Here is a 26,850-nt window from a genome sequence, read left to right on the forward strand (position 1 = left end):
GGGCACGAACCCGTGTCCCCTGCATCGGCAGGCGGACTCTCAACCACTGCGCCACCAGGGAAGCCCCAATATTTTTCCTTTAATATTTACTTGTTGCTTATGCGCTCTTTCCTAATCATTTGTATCATTTTCGAATCATTTGCTAATCATTGCTTTATCATAGGCTGGTTCTCATTAGAAGAAAGGTATCCAGAGACAGCAAAAGTTTAGTGGAAAAAATTTGGTGGGGAGTAAACCTCAAATTAAGAAGATTCTGTTCCTTTGCTTAATGGTATGTGTATGCATGAGGACGACTGCTGTAATTCAGTGTTATTGGTAGAAAATCTAGCTCCCTTTGCTAAGCAGCACTGTTTTGTGGGACTCTATCTTCTGAGCTGTTGGTTTTAACACTTAGGCTGTTTGTAGAAATTTCTTAGCACCTTATCCCTAGGAGTATAGATAAGGTAGCTCACTTTCTTCTTGGGTGACTAAAATGAGTAACTTGACTCTACAGATTGATTTTACTGCAACACATATCTGTTTGCTTCTCTAAATCAGGTGTTAGATAAGGCAACATTGAATGATAGAGGCTACCAGAGGTTTTTTTCTAGAATCATGTTATCTTAGAGTCAGAAGGAACCTTTGTCATCTACTAATTTTGTACAAAGGGCAAGAATCCCATTATATGTCAGTTGACCGACCGTACAATTTTTTTGAGAATGAACGGGGTGGAGAAAATGCTAAATTGAATGGGGCTGTGACACAGCAGGTGTGAAGTGGGACTGTCCTGGGGAAAACAGCTGTATGGTCATCCTAGTTATAAAACAGTCTTGCCAGATAGTCATCCAAAATCTGCCTGAAAGGATTTGTTGCCCCACAGAAAAGCTAGTACTCTAAAAATTAAAAAGTTCTAACTAAAAATTTTTAAATTTTTTTATTGAGCTAAAATTTATCTCCTTGCAACTACTAACTCTTCTTCCCAGTTTTGCCCTTTGGTAATAAATGTAGTCAGAATATGGCAGTATACAACCTATATTAGTTCTTTAGAAACTTTTTAAAATAAACAACTTTAGAGATAGCTCGTTTTTTATTTCCCAAAAATCTTACAGTTCTGCGCTGTAGTTCAATTTCTGTGCCCAAACTGAAACAGAAAAGAAATGAGAAGAAAGGTGAAAAAAAGACCATACAACTGGCTAACCTACCAGGCCCTGGTGCAGGGCACTGTTCACTAAACAACACGTGACTGCACGTCCATAATTCTCATCTTGGTATGTTTAGAAAACATTCAGTGAGATCTCTAGCTTCTGAAAAATAAAGTTTCTAGTTATTACATTAGTATTTTATCACCTTAAAATAGAATAAAGGGATATGTATAGAAGACACACCAATTAAAGTAAAAGAAACAACAGGTTTATACACAGGAAGGCTAGACCTCCAGCTAGCTAATCATAATGATTACAGTTTCCTTATCATTAAAAATACTTAATACACATCTATAAAAACTAGCGATAGATAGATACGTTTAACAAAGCCCTCTTGTCATCCTTTTACCCTTCGGAGTAAAAAACTATGGTTTAGTGTGCAACTTTTCATCACCCTGGTCACTAGATTAAAGATATTTTAATTTTCACGTGCTATTTATTGCCCACATTTTTTTCCAGGAGGCTCATAAATAGGACAAGCTGGGAGAATAACTTTCTTTTTTTTTTTTTTTTTTTTGGCTTGTGAGATCCTAGTTCCCCGACCAGGGATCGAACCCTGCTCCCTCTGCAGTGAAACGGCCAGGGAATTCCCTGGGAAGATAACTTTTGAGGTGATGTGTGGATGGGACACAGAGCCTGGTTCATTACTGAATATATGTAGGCCCCACCCCACTCCTCCCCCACCCTTTTGTTTGCTGTTTAGGTAATTGTTATAGAATGTAAAATAGAACCATTTAACAACATAGCAGCATGATTAAGGAAAAATTTCTACAAATTGGCATTGTCTAATTTGATAAACATGTAACTTAATTTGAACCCTTGTAAGAACTTAGTTAAGGCAATCAAATGTCGAAAAAAACAATAGTCAATCTAAGAACAAAATGGAAATTCTTATTTGAGCCAGTCTAAAGATTATAACCCCGGGAGACAGTCTTTCAGAGAGCTCCTAGGGCTGTTCTGCTGGTTAGAGGTCAAAGCACAGTTAGTTATATAAGTTTTTGAGACAGAGTAACATATTGACAGTTTACATAGTCCAACAAGGTGAGTAGTGGGGTCATTGTGACTCCTTACAGAATTGAGAAAGGAATGTTATCTCCTAAGGAGTTACCTTGCTGGCACCAGATGGAAATTAATTTTTTGAGTGAGCAGGCATTCCTGCATCTTCTAAGGGGATCTAGTTAATGTATAGTGCAGACGCACAATGAATACTAAAGGGGAGGGGGTAGTGCCTCAAATGGCAGAAAAATTTTTATGTTAAAATTTTTCTTGTCCTTCCTTAAAAATAATTTTGTCTCATCACACAGTAGGTTAATTTATGGAGACACGAAAGATATCAAAATACAGTGTTGCATTTAAAGTAAATTGGAAGTTCTGTGCTACAGTGGGTAGAGATTGTTGACTGAGTTATTGGGTTTTACTGTTAACGCAGAGCAACTGTTCACTGTAATATATATTATATATATATATATATATATATATATATATTTTTTTTTTTTTTTTTGGCGGTGCTGTGTGGCATGCCTAGATCTTAGTTCCCCGATCAGGGATTGAACCCGTACCCCTGCATTGGGAGCGCGGAGTCTTAACCACCGGACTGTCAGGGAAGTCCTCTATATTATAATTTTGTAAAAACAAAACTGGAGGTGTTAGGTAAGGCAGTTGAAATAAATTGGTGTGTTTTATAAGTTCCAAAGCTTTACTTCTGAGATCATATGTAAAAGTATCTGTAATTATTCTTTTTATTGTAGTTATTTAAATATATTTTGACAGGTTTAAGAAGAGAGTTGGTCATTCTGGGGAGCATATTTGTATATTTGATGTGGTGGGGGTGTTTCTTGTGAGGAACTAGAGGAGAGTTGTTTGTCGTGTAGGATTTTCTCTTTAGTACATTTCATCTACATTTGCAGTATTAATAGTAGATATGGAAAAGTGGCTTCCTCTTTTTTGACACCTTCATTATTATTTGTTTAGTAATATTAATTACTATATATGCTAAATATACTAATATATTCTAAATTACTGAGTATATACTAAGTATTTATCTGTACTTTATTTGCCTTAACTTGTTCATCTGACATTTTTGCTCTTAAAAGTGTTGTCAAAGATGACCACATTGGGAATTCTCCTGGGTGCCTTGTCATGGGAAACATAGAAGATGCTTTATGACACCAGGGCAGAGTGTTGCTAGTCAAGAGGGTGCTCATTTAGTGCCTATTTGGAAAAGTGCTGCAAGTAAATAAGTGTAAAAGCTCATACAGAGTTGACTTTATGCTTATTTGACCTTTAGAATTCAGTTTCTGTGAGTGGATGTTATTGTATAAACTTTGGTGCTGTCGACTGAAGAAAAACGCATAACCTAAAAATTGCGAGTTATGTTTTATTTGAGGACCGTACTGAGGATTATAGCCCAGGAGACAGCCTCTCCGATAGCTCTGAGGTGCTGTTGTGAAGAGGACGGGGAGGAGCCGGTTACACTGGAGTTTTTGCCGGGGTGGTAGGGAGATGTAGTAGGACATGAGATTACTGCTGATCACACAAAGCAGACATCTTAAGTTAATGATTTCAGGGCTTTTCTATGTATGCGGAGATGCAAGAGTCTGGGCTTATTGAAATTGTTCCTTAGATATGCTTCTTAACTATCTAGGGCCAGTATTCTGTTTTTCTCCATCCTGAGTTCTCCTCAGGGTGCGCTGTGTGGGGTTGGCTGCAGTGGCTGATGATTTGATGGTGGGCAACATTCATTGTTTACTGGAATGGCAGGCAACATTGTTTGTCCATAGCGTTATGGAAAAAGTTGTCGTCTTTTTTGCGGTACGCGGGCCTCTCACTGTTGTGGCCTCTCCCGTTGCGGCGCGCAGGCTCCGGACGCGCAGGCTCAGCGGCCACGGCTCACGGGCCCAGCCGCTCCGAGGCATGTGGGATCCTCCCAGACCGGGGCACGAACCCACGTCCCCTGCATCGGCAGGCGGACTCCTAACCACTGCGCCACCAGGGAAGCCCTAAACTTCTTAATGACTGATTATGTCTCTTAAAAATTTTGTTCATCTTTTTAAATGCTATTTTACTTGTTTTTAGCTAAAAAATGATTCTTTGCCTGAAACGATCTTTAAAATTTTTTTAAAAATTTGATTCACATTAATGTTTTCATTTTCCTTTGTTCTCTTAGCTTCACAATGAAGAGGATAATTCAGAATCATCTGCTGTAGAGCAGCCGTCAACTTCAAACCCAACACCACAAAATGTGCAGGCTGCTCCTTCAGCATCTGGACTTGAGACTGACTCTTCTCCTCCACCTTATAGCAGTATTACTGTGGAAGTACCTACAACTTCAGGTATTGTTGTTTTTAGTATGAAACAACTAGTAATGTTTTTAATAGCTCGATTTTTTGTTTTGTTTTTACCAGTGTGGTTTTGTGTAATTATCAAGTCTGTTAATGGGCTTCTTCGGTTTTATGATTTTTTTAAAAAAGGTTTTTCTAAAGATAGTTCATAAAATATTTCATAGATTACCTGTCTCATTGTTTTAAAAATTAATTTAAAAGTGTAGCTTGTTAAACTTTCTTATGCTTACTAGAATCCCTTCCCGGTGGACTAGCCATATAACTTTTGGAAGAAATGACCATATATACATATATATTCATGCACACATATAATGCATACACGCATGAATATATAAACATACCCATATGTGTGTGTGTTTACTTATATAGTCATAAACAAGGTATTATTAACGATGAATGTGAGTGAGAATGTGGTAAGTACATGTGAATGGAGGTGAAGCGTACACATAATGTCCCCCCTACACATGGTAATATTTCCTGGATACAAGGCAGTGATTACTGCTTGCTACTGTTCATCTCATCCTTGCAGGTCATTCTCAAGAACTACAGTCATCTATTTCTCTGGTCACAATTTGTATTTTCCCAGTAATGCTAAGTTAATCCTTCTATGATGGAAGGTGCTGAGAGTGAAATTGCAATCCCTTTGTTGTGGCTACTGTTGCTATTGCTGTTTAACAGACTACCTCAAACCTAATGGAGTAAAATAATCATTTATTCTTGTTAATTCTCATGGTTTGGGGGGAACTGGGCTCCTTTATAAAGTTCTCTGCTAGGGTCTCATGTGATTGTTGTCTGATGGTGACTCTGGGACTGGAGGTAATTGCAGGCTTCCTTATTCACATGTTTGCTGGCTGATGCTAGGGCCTCAGCTGAGGCTGTTGGCCAGAACAACTGTATGTGGCCTCTTGTTGTGGCCTGGGCTCTTCACTGAATGGAGGCTGGCTTCTAAGAACAAGCATTCTGAGAGGAAGCCAAATGGAATCTGTGACATTGCCTTAAAAGTCACAGTGTCACATCTGCCACATTCAGGCTGTTAGAAGTGAGTCACTTAGTCTCTATTCAAGATTATTGAGGAATTAGTCTCCACCTCTTCATGGGAAGAGTTTCAAAGAGTATCACCACCGCAACTGTATACAGCCTCTTCCCTCTACCACCAGAGCTTCTCCTTTTTCTTTTTTTTTTTTTTTTTTTTCGTGGTATGCGGGCCTCCCTCTGCTGCGGCCTCTTCCCGTTGCGGAGCACAGGCTCCGGAGGCGCAGGCTCAGTGGCCCTGGCTCACGGGCCCAGCCGCTCCGTGGCATGTGGGATCCTCCCGGACCGGGGCGCGAACCCGGTTCCCCTGCATCGGCAGGCAGAGCTTCTCCTTTGACAGTCTTCCCCATTTCAGTAAATGGCTCCGGCAGGCCAGAAACCTGGGAGTCATCTTTTTGGTACCTTATTGTAAAATTACATGGTTTTTCTCCTTCAATTTTTGTTGTAATGAAATGTATTATTAACAGATTTCTTCTTTAAGCTAATCCATCCCTATATTCTTAGAATAAATTCTTTTTGTCATCATGTTCTAATCTTTCCTGGATTTAAATTTGTTAATAGTTTACTTAGAGTTTTTGTGGCTTTATTAGTGTGATCTATAACTTTATGTGCTGTCTTTTTGGTTTGGGTATTAATATTATGGAAGCAACATAAAGTGAATTGAGAAGCTTCTCATTTTTCTATGATCTGGAATAGTTTTGATAAGGTAGCATGACATTTTTAAAGGTTAGATAAATTTCAACTGTGAAACAAGGGGAGCCTGGTACCTAGAAGTTCAGTTATTCTCACAGTCTCCTCTGTGATTTCCGGTCTTTTTAATTTTTTCACCTGTGCTTAAAGGCCATTCCTGACTATAACTGAGCACAAGAACTGAGTAATTCTAGAATTTGGGGTTTCTGTTTAATGAAACCTGTTGATGTTATTTTCCTTCAGCTTCTTAGTCAGTGTTGTTATATTTCAGGCATGGGCAGTGCCAGTTTTCTGTGGAGATTGTGTTCTTCAGTAGGTCACTTTACGGCTGTGTTTATAGATCTGAGCAACATCAGCTATAAAAGGTGACATTTGCATAATGCTTCACAGTTTACAGAGTCCTCTTGAATACTCTTCTGTTTCATCCCATAATAGCAAGTGATAGCCTCGCTGGGTCAGTTTTATGGATGAGAAAGTGGAACTTCACGGTGCTTAAGTGATTTGCTTGAGGTCACATAACTTCTAAGAAGAGGAGCTGGGGTTGGAGCTCCCCAGACTTTAAATTCTGTGGTTGAGAACCGGCCACTGCCTTAAAGGGTAGAAGAAGAGTAAGTGAAATGAACAAGTGAAAATCAAAGGTGCTTCTTCCCAACTTTCACCTGTAATTGGTGGAGATATTTTTTCTATCTTGGGTCTTAAAACTTTTCAGAAACTTACATATCTATTTTTAATGTAAGGATCTCACCTCCTTGGATAATATATGCCATTGTTCCAGTTTTAAAAATGTATAGTTTAATGTTATTGCTCAAATTCATAATCATGGTTTTTACTTAAATTTTGCTTCTACTCTAGTCTTCAGAATTAAATCTATTTACTTGACGGTGTTTGGTGTTTTTACATCCTAATAATAAGTCTTTTCTAAGAATTTATAACTCCTGTGACTTTTGGTGGATAACATTCAGTATTATACTTCCACTAACCACTTCCTGTTATTAGATTGAAAATTGCCTAACTTCAGATCCTTAGCTCTTATTGATAGCATTAAAAATACTTATTTTAAAACCTATGTACATTAAAACACAAGAGGAAAAATATTGCTGGACTGCAGTGTTTTTTCATGTGGAAAATGCAAGAAAATCTGATAAAGATAGGTAAAATTGTAAACAATGTAGAAGACATAAAAATGCTGTAGTTATGATAGAGGAAACCACAGAGGTGATGTCAAACATTGTGGTATGTACTACTTTTAGAATCTACCTGTTTTTTATGTCAGTGATTCTAGCATAAGTCTATAATCAATTGATTGACCTGTGTGTATGATTTTACTTATACCAAAGTTGGCAATAAATGATGCAGTCTTAAAAAAAATTAGCAGTCTATATTTAATATTGTAATATACTTCTGCAGATCATATTTCAAAAATAGCTTAAAAATTGGGGAGGGAGAAATTCTTCTGAAAAAGAAAACCTAAAGAACTAGGTAGATGGGGGGAAAAGGGGAGAAGGGACAAGAGTAAAAAAAGAGTTAAAAATCATCAATCTTTTAGCAAAGAGAAATACTGAGTTTTCTTAGGAATTGTTAAAATTGACCTGTGTAGAAAAATTAACGTCTTATATATTATCAAGTAAATATGAGAATAAATAAATAATAAATAATAATAAATAATAAAGTATTTGGAGTCAGGAAATCCCTGGCTTCTGCCACTTCTTGCTTGTGTGATACTGGGCAAATCACTTAACTGAACCTCAGAGTTGCTAAGGTTAATGTATTTAGCAGTGTTATAGTAAATGGCTAGTGCTGTTTCAGTGTTTGTGACCATTATTCCTGATATTTTTACTTTTTGGCTGTGAGATTATGGGCAAATAAAGTCTTTGAGCGTAGCAGTAGGAACATAGAGGATGCTCATATATGGTGAGTTTCTTACCTCCTTTGTGTTGCCCACATTTTCAGAGTCTCATTCTTGATGTTCTTGTTTGGTATATCAGCCGTTAGATGATATTTATCAGTTCTTTCTCTTGATAATAAATATAGGACTAAAATAATATATACGATGTAGAAGTAATTTATATGTTATATAGCTTATAACATAGGACTACAAGTAGCAGTGATAGTCTTTAGTGGCGTTCTGTAACTTATTAAATTATGTTCTGGCTGTAAACATAATATTAGTTTGTTTTAATGGTTATCTTTTTAAAAAATCCTTTTCTTCAGATACAGAAGTTTACAGTGAGTTTTATCCTGTGCCACCTCCTTACAGTGTTGCTACCTCTCTTCCTACGTATGATGAAGCTGAGAAGGCCAAAGCTGCTGCAATGGCAGCTGCAGCAGCAGAAACATCTCAAAGAGTAAGACAATGTTATCATTTCCTTTTGAGAATATTATTTGTGTTAATTGATACGTATGTTCAGTAATATCAAAAATAGTTCTTTGTGCTTGTAGTTTTTTTTAGTATTTACTACTACTTATTTGTGTCCTCATTTTTTGGCACTCTCCTATTTAAATTTACCTTCTACATTCCTTGACCTTCTCATTTCGATTTCGATTTCTATTGGTCTTGTCCTGCACCCTGTCTTCGCTTGTGGTCATCCTAGGTGGAATCTTTACCAATAATTTATCATTTCCTAAGTCTTGATTTCAGGCATCTCATGCACTAACCTTCACCCCCCATACTTCCGACTCCCTCATTCAAGTTACCCCCACCCCGTTGACCTCTTCACTGTCAATGAAGTGTCTTCAATGTCCTTATTTCCCTTCTTATATAGTTTAGATTCTGTGGTCCATAACTGTAATTATAGAACATTTTTTTCTATTCATTTTTTATATACTAATATAGCCAGTTTTGTGACTCTATGAATAAACTCAAGGTGGGTTAAAGACACAAAGAAAGAAGTTACCAGGCCTACAAAATAATGTTTGTCAATTCACTTTTTTTTTTTTTTTTTTTTTTTTGTCCCTTGAACACGTGCCACCCTAGAATTTGGGAATGATGGTCAAAGATTCCACCACCCTTTTTTCTCCCTCATCTCCCTGTCTTAGTAATAGAGTCAGTGATACACATGTGTGTTATTTCCTGTTCTGGTAAAAGGAGTGGCTGTCTCAGTAATGGAGAATCAATGAGATGTATGTATGCTGTTCTTCAGTCAGGTAAAAGGTAGAAATTATTTACATTTTAATGTGGCTGCAAGCAGGACTAGAATTTGTTACCTTTATTTCTTGCTTTAGTCTTTAGAAATGTCAAATTCTGGGTTAACCCCGTTTTGTTCAGGAAAAAGACACAGAAATATCACGTGACACAGGAAAGCTAGAATTAGGTGAGGGGAAAAGGGAGAAGAAGGTGCTTGTATGTATAGCATTCTTATCCTGCTGCCATCAGGCCAGAGCCCAGCGCATAGTTTATTTGATGGGTAAGCATTTTTCCTGGACAGGTTTCTTTCATCAGCCACAACCCTCTTCAGACCTGCTCCCACTCGCATCCTCCAACACACACAGAGTTAAACGTCATCATAAATAGTTTGGGGCGCATAAGTAAAGGTAGTAAACCTCAAATTTATTATTGATTTTTAAAAAATTAATTAATTAATTGTTTTACTTTTGGCTGTGTTGGGTCTTTGTTGCTGCGTGTGGGCTTCTCCCTAGTTGTGGTGAGCAGGGGCCACTCTTCAGAGCGGTGCGCCGGCTTCTCTTGTTGCGGAGCACGGGCTCTAGACGTGCGGATTTCAGTAGTTGTGGCACACGGGCTCAGTAGTTGTGGCTCGTGGGCTCTAGAGCTCAGGCTCAGTAGTTGTGGCACACAGGCTTAGTTGCTTCGCGGCATGTGGGATCTTCCAGGACCAGGGCTCGAACCTGTGTCTCCTGCATTGGCAGGCGGATTCTTAACCACTGCACCACAAGGGAAGCTTCTATTATTGATTTCTTTTCCTTCTGAGGGGGAAGTAAGTTTCTTTTAAGACCGTGGCATAAATATGGCTCAGTCAGTAAGGATTTTTGATGTTGGGAGGGGAGAATTATGGAGAAGGAGGATAGATCTATTAAGGTGTGGAGTTTTTATTAGTGCATGTGTGTTTGTACATGCATTATATTTATATGCACACACTCTCAGTGAAGTAGGACAGTAACTCCTTTTCTCAGGGAGTGTTTTCCTAGGGACTTCGGAAATGGTAAAGGTCCTTAAATGATGTTTAGGACCTTGGCTCCTCTATTGCCCTAACTGCTACACAGTTGGATAGAACTCTAAAGAGAAAGTAGGAAGCGTTAAGTCTTGTTCTCTGTGCTTTGAGGTAAGCATAAAGGTGATTTTACCTTTTGGAAAGAAAACTCTGAAGTGTTACTATTAAAAACCCTTCATCATTTCCAGTGTCTTGGTTTTAGAAAGTAATATGATTCCCAGCCTGAACTGAAATATGTCCATAAAGAAAAGTTTTCTGTTTTTACCCATTTCCGATACCATTGTAACTCTAGCTTGTGAGAATTGTGGAAAATTTTATGGAAAGCAAAAACAGAGTTGTACAAAGAGACTAACTTATAACTTAGGTCCTTGTAAAAAAATCTTCCAAATTCGTCAGTTTTTATCCCAGTGCTCCAGCACCCTCTTTCTGCAAAGTGTCATTCAGTATGAATTTCTATACCTGATTCAGATAAAAAACTGGTCTGATTAGCACTTGAGTACATTCAGTTGTAAGTGAATCTCAGCTGGATGAGGTGCAAGTTTATTTCTTAAATCCAGTCTCATTGGGGGAATGTAGGTAGCCTGGAGACTTGGAAACAATACTGTTTTCTACTGTTTCTTATTTCTCATGAGTCGGGTTGCAGGTATGATTATGTGATGACTCATTGATCTACTGAAGTGTATTGCCCATTTTTAATATTTCTCTGAAAAATATTTGTTTCACATGATTCACTTTATAAAACTTTTAGAACATGGCTTGTCACTTAGTCTCATATTATGACCATATATAGTGCATAAGGTTCATTTTTTTGTACCTTGTTTAAAATTGTGTGTCAGTAACTTGTCTTTTGACGTAAAAGCTAGCACTTGATAAATCGTGCACAACTCCAAGACGACCTCGTGTTCACATTTCTAGCACCTAGCTATTATCTGGCACATCCTTGGTGTTTAATAAATAACAGTTAATTAAGTTAATGAATGCTTTCTTTAAATTAGCCACTGTGGGAAATTAGAAAGAAAAATATGACTGTTGTCCTATTACAGCTCTTCGTTTTAATTTTTCTTTTTGTTTTACCAATTTTAGGGTTTATAAGTCAGTGTTTAATGTAGTTGAAATTATTGCATAGCTACTATCTTTTATTTTTTAAGCACTTTATGTAAATATTTTTCTGTTATGTTAACGGTTGAGTGAAATTCCATGGAATCAATATACTATAATATAGTGGCCATTCCTCTCTAATGAACAATTAGATTCTTTTCAAGAGTGTTTGTGTTTTCCAGTGTTAATGTTGTAAAGGACATCTTTGTGCATATGTCTTCTATCTTTTTAAAAATGATGTCCTGGGCTGCCCTGGTGGCACAGTGGTTGGGAGTCGGCCTGCCAATGCAGCGGACACGGGTTCGAGCCCTGGTCCAGGAAGATCCCACATGCCATGAAGCAACATTTCTATACCTGATTCAGATAAAAAACTGGTCTGATTAGCACTTGAGTACATTCAGTTGTAAGTGAATCTCAGCTGGATGAGGTGCAAGTTTATTTCTTAAATCCAGTCTCATTGGGGGAATGTAGGTAGCCTGGAGACTTGGAAACAATACTGTTTTCTACTGTTTCTTATTTCTCATGAGTCGGGTTGCAGGTATGATTATGTGATGACTCATTGATCTACTGAAGTGTATTGCCCATTTTTAATATTTCTCTGAAAAATATTTGTTTCACATGATTCACTTTATAAAACTTTTAGAACATGGCTTGTCACTTAGTCTCATATTATGACCATATATAGTGCATAAGGTTCATTTTTTTGTACCTTGTTTAAAATTGTGTGTCAGTAACTTGTCTTTTGACGTAAAAGCTAGCACTTGATAAATCGTGCACAACTCCAAGACGACCTCGTGTTCACATTTCTAGCACCTAGCTATTATCTGGCACATCCTTGGTGTTTAATAAATAACAGTTAATTAAGTTAATGAATGCTTTCTTTAAATTAGCCACTGTGGGAAATTAGAAAGAAAAATATGACTGTTGTCCTATTACAGCTCTTCGTTTTAATTTTTCTTTTTGTTTTACCAATTTTAGGGTTTATAAGTCAGTGTTTAATGTAGTTGAAATTATTGCATAGCTACTATCTTTTATTTTTTAAGCACTTTATGTAAATATTTTTCTGTTATGTTAACGGTTGAGTGAAATTCCATGGAATCAATATACTATAATATAGTGGCCATTCCTCTCTAATGAACAATTAGATTCTTTTCAAGAGTGTTTGTGTTTTCCAGTGTTAATGTTGTAAAGGACATCTTTGTGCATATGTCTTCTATCTTTTTAAAAATGATGTCCTGGGCTGCCCTGGTGGCACAGTGGTTGGGAGTCGGCCTGCCAATGCAGCGGACACGGGTTCGAGCCCTGGTCCAGGAAGATCCCACATGCCATGAAGCAACTAAGCCTGTGCGCCACAACTACTGAGCCTGTGCTCTAGAGCCCACGAGCCACAACTACTGAGCCCGAGTGCCACAACTACTGAAGCCTGCACGCCTAGAGCCCGTGCTCTGCAACAAGAGAAGCCACCCAATGAGAAGCCCGCGCACCGCAACGAAGAGTAGCCCTGCTTGCCGCAACTAGAGAAAAGCCCGCACACAGCAACAAAGACCCAACGCAGCCAAAAAATAAAATAAAATAAAATAAATTTAAAAAAAAGAAAAAAATATTATGTCCTAGATAAAATCTCTTGGACTGGCGTTTCGAAAAGAGTATGAAATTTTATATTCTTTTTTTTTTAATTATTTATTTATTTTTGTCTGTGTTGGGTCTTCGTTTCTGTGCGTGGGCTTTCTCTGGTTGCGGCGAGCGGGGGCCACTCTTCATTGCGGTGCGCGGGCCTCTCGCTGTCGCGGCCTCTCTTGCTTGCGGAGCACAAGCTCCAGACGCGCAGGCTCAGTAGTTGTGGCTCACGGGCCCAGTTGCTCCGCAGCATGTGGGATCTTCCCAGACCAGGGCTCGAACCCGTGTCCCCTGCATTGGCAGGCAGATTCTCAACCACTGTGCCACCAGGGAAGCCCGAAATTTTATATTCTTGCCATCATATTGACAGTGTGTTTTTGGCCTTCTACTGTGCTTTAATGTTTATTTCTTGAATTAGCTTGAAATGATATAAAAATTCATCAATATGTATTTAATCATTGCCAATTATTAAATTGACCATAAGACCATAAGGATATGTGATTGCGGAGTTTAAGGGATCTTTTTGCCTAAATAATGAGCAATATGGTTTTGAAAGTCTTTTTCTTTCAGAAAAGCAATATATGTAGTGAGACTACCATGATTGCATGGAAAGAACAGTGGTATCCTGGATTTAAGTCCTGCCTTGACCTCACTAATTATGTGGTCTTGGGCAAGGCACTGAGCTTCTCTGAGCCTCTGTGTGTACTAACACAAAATTGAAAATTAACACCCAACTGAGGTCATGTATATGTAACATGGAGAATAGTGAGTTTGTAAATCAGGTCATGTCAATCATTTGATCAAAACTCTGTAAGACCTCCCAGTTCACTCAGTAAAATCCAGGGTCCTTTAGTGGACTCTGTCTTTATTTCTTCCTGTTTTCTCTCTTATTCACTGTGGTTTCGACCATGTTAGCCTCCTTGCCATTTCTGTAACATGCCAGGTCTGAATTCTCTCTTAGGAACTTGGCACTGGCTTACCCTCTGCCTGAAACACTCCTCTATGAGATACCTGCATGGCTGACTCTCTTACCACTCCTTTAATTCTTTGCTCAGTGTCACCTTAATGAGGCTTATGCGACCACCATATTGAAAACTGTAGCCCTTACTAAACATTCTAAACATCCTTTCCTTACATTTTTTTTTCCTAAACATCCTTTCCTTACTTTTTTTTTTTTTTTTTGCAGAGCATTTATACCTTTTGTATAAGTAACTTATTTATTATGTCTTTATTTATTGTCCAGCTCACCTCTTTGGGATATAGGCTTCAGAAAGGCAAGCATCTTTGTTTTACGTACATTCATATATCCCAAGTACCAGGAAGCAAAGTCTTATGTAGAATGGGTATTCTATCAATATTTGTTGAATATTGGAGGCAATTAGTGATAACAGACTTTGTACGTGCTTCCAGAGAAGTTTCTCGACATTTATAAGCAACTACAGTAATGTGTTTGTATATTATTTTTGTACACAAAAGTATTGTACTATATAAATGATTTTCACTTAATATATTTTGGAGATTGTAATTTATTTTTAAATCTTTACGTTGCTTTTTGAATTTCATTGTTTTAGATATACAATAATTTATTTCATTGATCTCAAGAATTATAAACGGTCGGAGATTTTAGCCTACTTGCAAGCTAACTGATTAGCTTGTCACAGTTTTGTGGATGCTCACAGAAGACACAGGACTGCTGGGTCAGGGACAGAAACTTTATTAGTCACAGCAGTAGTAGTAGCCAGGGTATTAGCATTTTCTCATGGCAGTTTCCTGAGCCTCAGGTCCTGCAGGGCAACTCACAGAGGGCCAAGCAATGCCTCTGCTTGCAGTGTGGAACCCTGAGTTCAGGGGAACCCAATATTTTCTAATGGCCAATAAGCATCTGCTCTGGAGAGAGATACTGTTTCTCTCTCCCAAAGCCATCTACTATATAAGCGTCCTTGAAAAGATAATACAGAAAAAAGGTAGCCAATTCCTCTACCTGGGAGACATGTAGAAACATGAAAGACTCACAGAGAATTATCTCCTGACAGTTGCCCACTATTGATGGGCATTTAGATTGTGTCTAAATTATTGCTCTGATTAACATTGCTGCAGTGAATTATCTGTAATACATCATTTCTTATAAGTATATTTCATGAGCTGGAATTACTGTGTCAAAGGATGTGTACGTTTTAATTTTTGATAAATATTGCCAAATTGCCAAACGTAGAGTTTGTACCAATTTAGAGTTCACCACTGATTATGAAAAATTCTCTTTCCATTTGACACTGATGCAGCAGTGTCACATCGATCTTTTGTGAGGTCATTTTCATTAATTCGATGTCATTCACTTTTTATCTTTTTTGTGTTTACTTTTAAAGTTACTCTTTTCAGGGGTGTCCATGAAAAATTAATACTTGCTAATGTTTTTTGAGTACTTATTATGTATCAGATACTGTACTCATTATCTCATTTTGCCTATACAATACATTGAGGACATTTGGTTTTATTTAAATTTTTATCTTTACACTTAAGATAGTAAAGTTGTAATTGTCAATAGTTTAGTGAGCTATTCTCATAGTTTATGTTTTACAGATTCAAGAGGAAGAGTGTCCAACAAGAGATGACTTCAGTGATGCAGACCAGCTCAGAGTGGGTAATGATGGGATTTTCATGCTGGCGTTTTTCAGTGAGTGAAAACTGAAACTATTTCCAAACTATTTTTTTGCATTTATTGGTTGTGTATGTATTTAAAGTAACATAGACAGTGAGGGAAGGCAGATACTGTCAGTGTGTGTCTTACCTTGTTTACAATGTAAATTGCTCCTGACATTTAACTAACTGTGATCATATGATACAAATCCTAGAATTTGTTAAACACTTACCAGGTAACTTTGTATTGCAGTTATTATGCTAGATGCTGACTGTGTAGAGATATATATAAGTATATTTAAAGCCACATATGTTTTTGTATGTGAAATGCTGCATGTCCATTTGGGGCTATAGTAGCATGTATAATGAAATGATAAATTCTGCTTTTGGAGCAGAGGACTTCCACTTGAGTGTCTTTAAACAGGAGGAAGGTTTGGAAAAGGAGATATTCTGGGGAACCGGAACAATGTGATTTGAGACACAGGAGTATGAAGGTTTGTCTTATTTGTGCGGAATGGCGAGTAATTAGAAGACCAGAAACCGTAAATTTTTAACGTTTTGCAACATTCTTAAATTAACATTTGACTTTATAAAGTTAAGCTGCTTGTGGAAAGACTTCATTATAGTCTTCATTATTTCAGTTCCTATCTCAGGAATGGCACATAGTACACTCAGTAAATAATATTATGATACTCAAACTGTTTAAATTGATAAAATAATTTTTGGAAACTGAGTATTCAACTAAGTACATTTATTAGATTATGATAGGGTAAATTTCTGCCCTCAACCTGGTTAAATGACCAAGCTTTCATACCTTCTTTGATAGAATGCTGATTTAATTTATTTCAAGTGTAGAGTTAATTTTGATGATAGAACTGAAGAATGTTTTACCTATATGTAAAGTATCACATTCAACTTTAATAATAGACAAAAAAATAAAATAGACAAAATAGAAAATACATACTTCCTAAGTTGAGTTACTTTTGAGTCTGAAAATTCCCTTACCTTTTCCTCCATTTTGAAATGGTTTCTTGCTTCCTTTCCTTATTTCATTTCATCTACTGAAGAATAGAAGTAGTTGAACCGCTCAGAAATGTGTGTGTGGATGGGCAGGCAGTTAGATTTTTCTCTTCAGATTTACTAAATTATATTCAGGTTGGCAATCAGCTAATGTATATGCAATATTTATGTCTTGTGGTTTTAGTTATAATTTGTAGTTAGATATGATGTTAAGTGTGATGAAAAGGAAATGAACACTTTGGCTACAAATAACTCTGTTTTGTACTGTTAGTCTAGTGAACTTTTAATTTTTATCTTAGTTTAAGTTCAACCTGGTAACCCTTTATATTAATAACAGACTTCCCACATATTTTCTTTACAAAAAGAGTAGTGTAAACATTAATTCCTTTCATGGTTATGTCTTTTAAGAAATCTTCATTGGAAAAAGAAAGAATTTAAATTTATTATAGTTATTTGTAGTTAGTATAAATACCTGTTTCTTAGGAATAAAAACATGTTATTTGACACCATCTAATTATTTGACTCAGAGCTTAGTTATTATCGCTTCATTTCTGTATTTCACTTAACCATGCTATCTTCTTATCAATCTTTATTTTTTAGATCTGACAACATTTCACTGATACACCAGTGTTGTAAATGCACAGTAACCTAGGCACTTGGTTGACCTTATTTTTGGCTGCTGGTGGTACATTAATTAATATGAATATAAATATTTACATTTAAATTACCTGCCTTTTATTACATTTTTACTAAATTATGTTTCTACAGTTTATATCTTTATGCTTCCTATTCTACAAATACTGCACCAGTATTATAAGAGTAAGATTATAAATTATTTTTTACCTTCATTTCCTGATACATTTTTTGGGTAGGCTGTAGGCCAGTACTTCAGTTTATTTGCCTTAATGAGCATAGATTTATTTGTAGTCACTACCATCTAGTGGCTGTTCTACAAATTGCAACTTGCTATATTTTCCAAACTCTTTAAACTCTCCAGTAGCTATTGTCTAGATTCTGTTCTATTGTCTATTTCTAAGGTCTGGAAATAGATTTTCTTTACCGTGGTTTATAATTTAAGCATTTCAGGTTATACAAGTTGTACAAATAAAACTGCACTGATTATCAATAAGAATATTTCAGTTAAAACCTTTTGCTGGTTTAATTCTTTCCTTCTCTGTTTTCAATGTGTACAATTCAGTCTCTTACCACATGTAACCCTAAAAAAAGTTTACGCGTAAATTTGGTAAGATAATTGCTCTTCCATGTTCAGAAAATGTAAAGAACGAAATGTGTGTATCCCCTGATAATGTTTTGCTTCTCCTAATCCCTTGAAGTGTCACTGAAAATGCCTTATATGTGCCTTATGTGCTTCTATCTGAGCATACTTTTAAGAGATTTTGTCTCTAAAAGAATGGAATAGAAGTCAGTTATATGTTAGTTAAAAGCTAGAAATTAAGGTTTGGTTCGTTGGATAATTGACATTCTGTGGAAATGACCTTGAGCTCTAATGCTTAAAAATGGATTCTGTTTAGAAAACTTTTTTAGGGTTTAGCCTTCCGTACTGTGTGTGAATCTTCACGTCAGCATGCTATAGTAATAATTAATCACCGGCATTATTCCCATTTTAGACTTGAGGGAAACATAATTAAAAAGATATTAAGTTACTTGTATGTAACTTTAAAAAGAATTAGAAAGGTGTTTTGAAACGTGAGTTCTGATTTGTAAGAAATTGCCAAACTGTCTTTCAGTTCTGTTCTGCATTCCTACCAGCAGGGAATGAAAGTTCCTATTTCTCTGATCCTTGTCAGCATTTACTGTGAACAGTTTTAAAAATTTTAGAAATCGAATAGTTGTGTGGTAGTATCTCTTTGTGGTTTAATTTGCATTTCCCCAACGATTAGTGATATTGAGCATCTTTATTCAGTAAATTCTTTCAAGTACCTACCATGGATGAGTCATAAAAGTGAAGTTCTTAAAGGGGTTATCTGGGCACTACACATTGAAAAACAATGCACTGATGACTTATTCTGTTCATGTAAAACTATGTTTTTATGTAGCTTTTAGATGAGGTCACATACTGTAAGTGAATCCAGAAAGGGGGGACATCTAAGAATTATAACTACACCTTAAGAAACTCATAATATTTGTGAACATTTTTTTGAATTTGTTCTGTTTCTAAGAAAAATAATTTTGTCATTTCTTTGCTTATAATTTAGTGGAAATGTCTTAAAGTTAATAAATTGTTAGCTTCATGTTTTTCTCAATGGCTGATAGTTTAAACAAAGAGAATTGCATGAGGATAATACAGGAATTTGCCTTTATGCAGTTCAGAGTCAAGTATAGTGAAACTGATTATTCTTTGTCTGGGAACTTACTGTGTTTGAAACCTGGTGCATTTATATATAATGAGGATTTTTCTGTGATAAAAAAATTAATAAGTGCTTAATGTTAGTATATTGGTATTCATTTATGATATTTGTTTATTTTCAAAGCAAGTATCAGAATTTTTTTAATTTAAAACTTTTTAAACTTTTCATTTTGAAATAATTTTAAATTTAGGAAAAACTTGCAAAAATAGTACAATTGCCATATAACTTTCATCCAGCTCTTCCAAGTGTTAACGTATGTAACTTCAGTCCAGTGATCAACATTAGGAAATTAACATTACGAAATACTACTAACTACTTTGCAGACCTTATTCACATTTTGCCAGTTGTCCCACTGATGTCCTTTTCTTGATCTAGGATCTATTTCAGGATTACACATTATTATTAGTTTCTGTGTTTCCTTAGTCTGCCTCAACCTGGAACAGTTTCTTAGTCTTTGTTTCATAACAACTTTGATTCTTCTGAAGAATACCGGTCAGTTATTTTGTAGAATGTCTTTCAATTTGGATTTAGCTCATGTTTCCTCATGATTAGATTCAGGTTTTGCATTTCTTTCCTTTTTTTCTTTTTTCCCCTCAAGAATACCACAGAAATGATGTGTTCTTTTCAGTACATCAAATCAGAAGCAATGATCTAGATATGTCTTATTACTAGTGATGTTAACTCTCATCAGGTTAAGGTAGTGTCCGCCAGCTTTCTTCACTATGAAGTTACTCTTTTCCCCTTTATTATTAATAAGTATCTTGTGGCTATTGAAAATTTTAAAGTGTAGCCTTACTAGTTAATGGATAAACTACAGTGTACAATATTGCTTTCTAGATTATTCTGCTAACCTCTTTGGGTAGGTGGGAGGTATATATAATAAAAAGATCACTGGGTATAGGCATAAAAGACTTGGATGCTCCAGTCCCAGCTATGCTTCTTACTTGCCTTGTGACTTTGTGTGGAGCCTAACTGTTCTAAGTCTTAACTTGTCCTTCTGTTCTTGTCTCCTTTCTTAGGCATGTATATGTTCACCTGCCTCTACTACACATTATTTCTTGTATGGATTTTACATACTTAAGGTTTAGTGTACAATTTATTAAATTCTCTTTTTTGACAACTGAGACAGACATGTCATAGAGGATCCAGATTGAATGCTTTGCTCTTTCTGTACCGTAAAGACCTATTCAGCTTTACTTCTGTTTTATAGGCCAAGGGGCATAAAAAGTGGATCTGTTTATGCTTCAGTAGTCACAACTTCTCTGTCTTCCTAGTGCTTAAACCAATTAAAGATGATTAAGTTATGCATTTGTCTATTCAGGCTCCCGTAATGAAAAACCACGGTCTGGGTGGCTTAAACAATGAAAATTTATTTTCTCACAGTTCTGGAGGGTAGAAGTCCAAGATTAGGGTGCCAGAAAATTTGGTTTCTGGTCAGGGTTCTCTGTGGGCCTGCAGTTGGCTGTCTTCTTGTGGTGTCCTCACATGGCCTCTTCTCTACATGTGTGCAGAGAGAGAGATCTTTCTCGTGTCTATTCCTCTTCCTATAAGGACACCAATCCTGTTGTATTAGGGCTTCACGCTTATAACCTTATTTAATTTTAGCCACCTCCCTAAAGGCACTATCTCTAAATACAGTCACACTGGAGGTCAGGGCTTTAATCTATGAATTTTGAGGGGACAGAGTCCAGTCTATAACAAATTCTATCACATGAGCACAATTTATAGGAATTCATACTGCTGGCGGAGAGCATAAAGAAAACATGGTGGCTCATTAACTACTTTGTTGTTCTTTTGGATCTTATTTCTCTTTTGGGTACAATGATACATATAATAGATATCGGTAAATCTGATTTTGAAGAAATTGGACAGTGTTTAAATTATTTTTTCCCCAAAGCTAAACATACACATACTCAGGTGAAAAGGTGAAAATACACTTTTGGAATGTTTTGCTGTTTTGGATTTTCTCCATCAGTGCCTCCTACATTTCAACAACATGACATGCTTGCAGAATGATAGAATGTTTATAGCACACTGAGATAAAGGAGTAAGGTGCTCAGGACTGGTGGCAGTCTGTCCTCTGCCCCAGACCTCACCTGCCTGCCCGAAGGGCTGAGGAGAGAAATATCTCGGCCTGTCATTAACACATAGTTAGCAACCAGTTGGGAATCTCTACTGCTGTTTGGTAGTATAAATTCTTTACTTTAAATAGATATAAAATTATTTTTTGTTTTGTGCTTTCCCTACAGCTCACACAAATATTAGCCAGTTTGATAAAGAGTGGCTATGTGCAATAGATTATTCTACAATGATGGAAATATCCTATCTCTGTTGTACAGTACGGTAGAGAGTAAACAAGCTTTATTTATAGTAGTGTCTCTTGAAATTGTTTTGCAGGAAAGATGGGACCTAGTCTGTAATGTAAAGAGATCATTTTGTATGGGTAGTGATGACGGCTAGTATTTTTTTAGCAGTCACCATGTGCCAGGTTCTGTACTATGCTTAAGCTCTTTACATTCTCACTTAATCCTCTTATCAATCTTGTGAAGTAGGTACTTAAAGATCAGAGGACTGTGGCTCAACAGAAGTCAGCAGTGAGTTCAAGGTCATATATCTAGTGAGTGAGTACGATGTGACTAAAACACGAGTCTCTTATTTCAAAATTGATTTTTCTACCACACCATATAGTACAGTTTCCCATAAATGATCAAAAAAGCTGCGACTAGAAAGTATTAGGAAGGAAGAAGTTACAGGAGTAGGGGCATTACTTCGAAGAAATAGCCATTTCATTTAAATTTATCCTAAAATGTTTCCTCTTTGTCTTTAGAATTCTGAAAAACTAGAATTTCTCTAGGTAATTTACTTTATTCTCCCTGAGGCTTGGTTGGAGATATTTAGGGTCAGAGGCTGGGCACTGAACAAGATTTAGGTTCAAATTGATCTTCAGTTTTACTATTGTTATTATTATTATTATTTTGATGATGTTGCTATCTTGGACGTAAATAAGGTACTCTGATTATATCTCAAGGACCTATGTCAGAATGGTTTCTGCTATGAGAAATAGAAAACCCTTACTCAACTGTTTTAAATAGTTAGGAGATTATCTCACAAAACAAGAAGTCCCTGGATGAGCAGACCTCAGGCACAGACCATATCAGTGCTGTGGCTCTGCTTTGCTTTGCTTCGGTTTTCTTCACTCCCCCACTATTTGGAGTGATGGTTTAATCCTCAGGCTGATAGCAAGCTCCCTGCAGCAGTTCCAGGTATTACAATTAAACGTGATACCCAGTGGAAGAAGGGCCTTTTCTTCTTTTCTTTTTAAAAAACTTTCGTTGTATAAATTCTCAAACTAGACAAGAGTGTAATAAACATCTGTGTATCCATCACCCAGCTTCAACAATGATCAATTTAAAACCACTGTTGTTTTACCTATATTCCATCTTCCCTCTCCTTGCTGTGTTTTTAAGAATGTTTTTCAGAAGTCCTATTAAAAAAAATTCACTGGCAAGGGATTTGGGCCTTCTGTGATTTTCCCACACAGGACTCACCTTTGGGGGCTAAGTATGGGGTCCAGCCTTTACTAAAAATACAGGCTCTAGAGGTTGGTGGGTTCCTGGGAAGGGGAACAACAGGTTTTGTTAGGTAAGAAGAGAAGGCAATGAACAGTATCTGCTCTGGGAACAATAGTTTATAATTTATTCGACTCATCTTTAATATTGCTTTTTAATTTGGCTGGCTGATGATGGCTTAGACTAGACTTTTTGGGTAGGATCACATGGGAGCTACATTGTGACCTAATTTTTAACTGGTTTAAAAATGCAGCTTCAATAACAAATGTATGTATAAAAGAAAAAATAATGCAGTTTCGCCTTTTGGTGATAAGCTGTAAGGTATTGATTCTTGTTGACCAAACTGACAAGAAACCAAGCTTACCCACTTGTTAATGTATAGTAAATAACTAATACATTTGCAAAAGGTAAACTATAGTCTATAAAGAAGACTTAATTGGTACAGAATTAAGAGAAAGAACTGCTATTTCCATTGAGTCATGAAGTATTATTGATGTTTATATTATGTCTCTGTTAATTTGTTTCCAAAGTGTGGTCTTTAAAAGAATTATTTCTCTTGCTTTCAGTGGCATTTATTTTCAACTGGCTTGGATTTTGTTTATCTTTCTGTATCACCAATACCATAGCTGGAAGGTATGGTGCCATCTGTGGATTTGGCCTTTCACTGATCAAATGGATCCTTATCGTCAGAGTAAGTGTCTTGATAGCCTCTATCACTTTTGTCTCTAAAATTAAAATACATAAAATTTCCTATGTGGTTCACAAATGTTCATTTTGTGTACATGAGCTCAATTATTTTGAGACGTATTCTTAACTTCTGTCCTTAACTATCATAGTGATCTCTGTGATGTGGACATTTTATGACTGTATCATATGAGAGCTTGTTAGTATGTGGAAAGAGCTTTTTGTTTGTTTGTTTTTAATTAATTTACTTATTTTTGGCTGCGTTGGGTCTTCGTTGCTGCCTGAGGGCTTTCTCTGGTTGTGGTGAGCAGGGGCTACTCTTCGTTGCGGTGCGTGGGCTTCTCCTTGCGGTGGCTTCTCTTGTTGCGGAGCATGGGCTTTAGGCGCGCGGGCTCAGTAGTTGTGGCTCGCAGTCTCTAGAGCGCAGGCTCAGTAGTTGTGGCACACGGGCTTAGTTGCTCCGTGGCATGTGGGATCTTCCCGGACCAGGGCTCGAACCCGTGTCCCCTGCATTGGCAGGCGGATTCTTAACTACTGCGCTACCAGGGAAGTCTCAATAAGTGGAAAGAACTTTGAAATCCGATAAATCTGAGTTTGAATCTCATCTTTTTGTGTATCAGTGTTCTAACTTTAAGTGTTTAAATTGTTCTGAGCATTAGTTTCTTCATGGTAAACTGATAATAGCTGCCATTCAGTATTTTTGTGAGGCATGAACATGACATATTTAGAGTACCTTGCTCAGTTGCTGCACAAAGTATATGTGCTCAGTAAATCATAGCTGCCACTATTGTGATATAGTGTAGTTCTGCCTAAAATCAGTTTTAAAACAAAAATTTCCATTGGTTAGTGAAATTATCATGGACTTAAATATCTTCTTACTGTTTCTTTTTTCTTTTTCTTCTTCTTTTTTGGTAACATTAAGAGCTAAAAAAGTACAGTACAGGCCTTTGAGGTGGTCATGAGAACTCATCTTTTTTTCCTTTACATTCCTTCTAAGACTTTCTTCTCATTTTCCTGTTGTTCCTGGAAATCACCCTCTGTCTATCTCGTATCATTTACAAGGTAGTGTGTAGGGAGATAACAAGAAGTCCTTTTCTTTCTCCTATCGCAACAGCTTTTCTAGCCCCCGAATAATTTTTTTGTACCCATTGTACAGGCAATAGTATTGTTAACATAATCTTCCCCCAGCTCTTTTCCTTTGCCTCTTGAAGGCCCCTTTTGGCTCCTTTTTACAAAGCTTTTCTCCTGATTTCTTTAGGTAAGGCTACGAAAGTGGCTTTGTTAATTAATAACTCTTCTTAAAAGTTACCCACACATTTAAGTGCTATATACAACTAATAAAATATATACTTTCTACAAATTATATATATTTAAACATTGATTTCTAGTTGAATGAGTCAAGTCCTCCTGAAATTTTCAGTAAAATCATATACTAATATGTCAGCTTTTATTAAGTGCTTCAGACACTTCAATTATGCACCTACATTGTCAAATAGATTAAAAAAATTACCCATTATAAAAATATTAAAACTTTGCATTTTAAGTGTTTCTTCATTATTTTTAAACTTGTTTTATTACTTCCCAGGGTTTCAGTAATCTAATCAGACCCTGTCTCTGTTCAGACTAGATTACAGATTTGGTTATTAAACAGTTGATTCTTGGTGGGACCTGTGGACTGGCTTCTTCTAAGGTGATTAAAACCTGAGCCATTGTAAGAACTGCCCCCCTGGCAATTACTTGTTTTAATTTCATTAAAAAAATGTAGAGTGGGTTCCCACCATTAGCATAAATCTGTTAGGTGTTATGGGGCATGCAGAGATAAAGAGACAGTCCCTCCCTGCCTTTGCAGAAGTTATTACTAGAAAATCTCAAGAGTTGGAACTAGGTAATGTCCAACCTTGGTTATGTTAGTAATAGAATTAATTACTAATATTCAAATGAGATTTCTTGTCTAAGTCACAGAACACAGAAAATGATTTGATTTTCTCAAATTCTCCTAAAGTTATTGAATTGCTAGTGTCATTCTACATTCATAAAAAAGAAATTAGTGCATTATATGCAAGCTTTGCCTCTAGGATATTAGGGCCTAATTCTCTCTTAGAATCCCAGGTTGAGAAGGGGTTAGATTGTCTAGTAATCAACTCCAGTCAGTGTGATAAGATGGGGACCTTAAATTCAAAGACTGGAGTTTCTCAAAGTTTTGTAAGGTATATAAGAGTGTCAAGTTTAATCACCGGGACTGTTGAGTTTCCTTTTAAAATACCTTTACTGAGTTAAGGTTAATATTATACCTGTAGTGTATATTGAGAATTGATATAAGAGAAGGATTTTTAAAAATCTTTTGTTATAAAATAACAAAACAATAATAACAATAGCCACCATTCAGTGAGTACTTACTATGTTCCAGGCATAATTCATTACAAGGCACTAAATTTTTTTTTGCCGTACGCGGGCCTCTCATTGCTGTGGCCTCTCCCGTTGCGGAGCGCAGGCTCCGGACGCGCAGGCTCAGCGGCCGTGGCTGACGGGCCCAGCCGTTCGGCGGCACGTGGGATCTTCCCGGACCGGGGCACGAACCCGCGTTCCCTGCATCGGCAGGCGGACTCTTAACCACTGCGCCACCACGGAAGCCCAGGCACAATCTTCTTTTTCAGTGAGTACTTACTATGTTCCAGGCATAATTCATTACAAGGCACTAAATTTTTTTTTGCCGTACGCGGGCCTCTCATTGCTGTGGCCTCTCCCGTTGCGGAGCGCAGGCTCCGGACGCGCAGGCTCAGCGGCCGTGGCTGACGGGCCCAGCCGTTCGGCGGCACGTGGGATCTTCCCAGACCGGGGCACGAACCCGCGTTCCCTGCATTGGCAGGCGGACTCTTAACCACTGCGCCACCACGGAAGCCCAGGCACTATATTCTTTAACTCTATCTGTATCAGTGATGCTGGAGACAAGCCAGCCATTTTATTGATGATGAAACTAAGAATAAAAAGACTAAAAACTTGCTCAGTGTCCTACAGTTTGTATGTGGATTTGAATCTAGCTTGATTTCAGTTCAGTGCCTGTTCTCCTAATTCGGTACTGCCTCTGTAACACTGTACTTTGACTTTTATTATAAGGCTCAAGGCAATAAATTTCCCTTGTAGTTCAGAGCTGAGAGAAAGGTTTTCTCCTGAAAGCCTGGTGTTTCCTATTATTAGATAATAAGCAATTTATAAATTAGCTGCTGCTTTTCTTTTTGTTTCTGAGCTGCTGTGAACCTCATATTTAGTGTAAATATCTTTAGCCCAAGATTCTCATATTATTTCTAAGGCTTTTGATGTTTCTATTATTTGTTTTAAAAGGCATATATATTGTATTAAAAACGGACAAGTCTTTTATTTATTTTTTTTATTTTTTTTTTTTTTGTGGTATGCGGGTCTCCCCCTGCTGCGGCCTCTCCCGCTGCGGAGCA

At 36.9% G+C, this 26,850-nt stretch overlaps 1 protein-coding gene across 4 annotated transcripts in view; it reads left to right on the top strand.

The window, feature by feature from the left end:
- Positions 1–26,850, top strand: part of NDFIP2 (Nedd4 family interacting protein 2) — a 157,791-nt gene that overhangs the window by 115,276 nt on the left and 15,665 nt on the right. For all 4 annotated transcript variants that reach the window (XR_008619051.1, XM_024123174.3, XM_055089587.1 and 1 more), the window contains 4 exons: positions 4,348–4,513; positions 8,456–8,589; positions 15,703–15,796; positions 23,284–23,408. Coding sequence is in view for 3 of the 4 variants with exons in the window: in XM_024123174.3 (XP_023978942.1) it covers positions 4,348–4,513; positions 8,456–8,589; positions 15,703–15,796; positions 23,284–23,408 (519 nt within the window). In the remaining variant the exon portion in view is untranslated. The remainder of the gene's footprint in view (positions 1–4,347; positions 4,514–8,455; positions 8,590–15,702; positions 15,797–23,283; positions 23,409–26,850) is intronic.

Source organism: Physeter macrocephalus, chromosome 13 (assembly GCF_002837175.3).
Source record: "Physeter macrocephalus isolate SW-GA chromosome 13, ASM283717v5, whole genome shotgun sequence".
NCBI classification, from domain to species: domain Eukaryota; kingdom Metazoa; phylum Chordata; class Mammalia; order Artiodactyla; family Physeteridae; genus Physeter; species Physeter macrocephalus.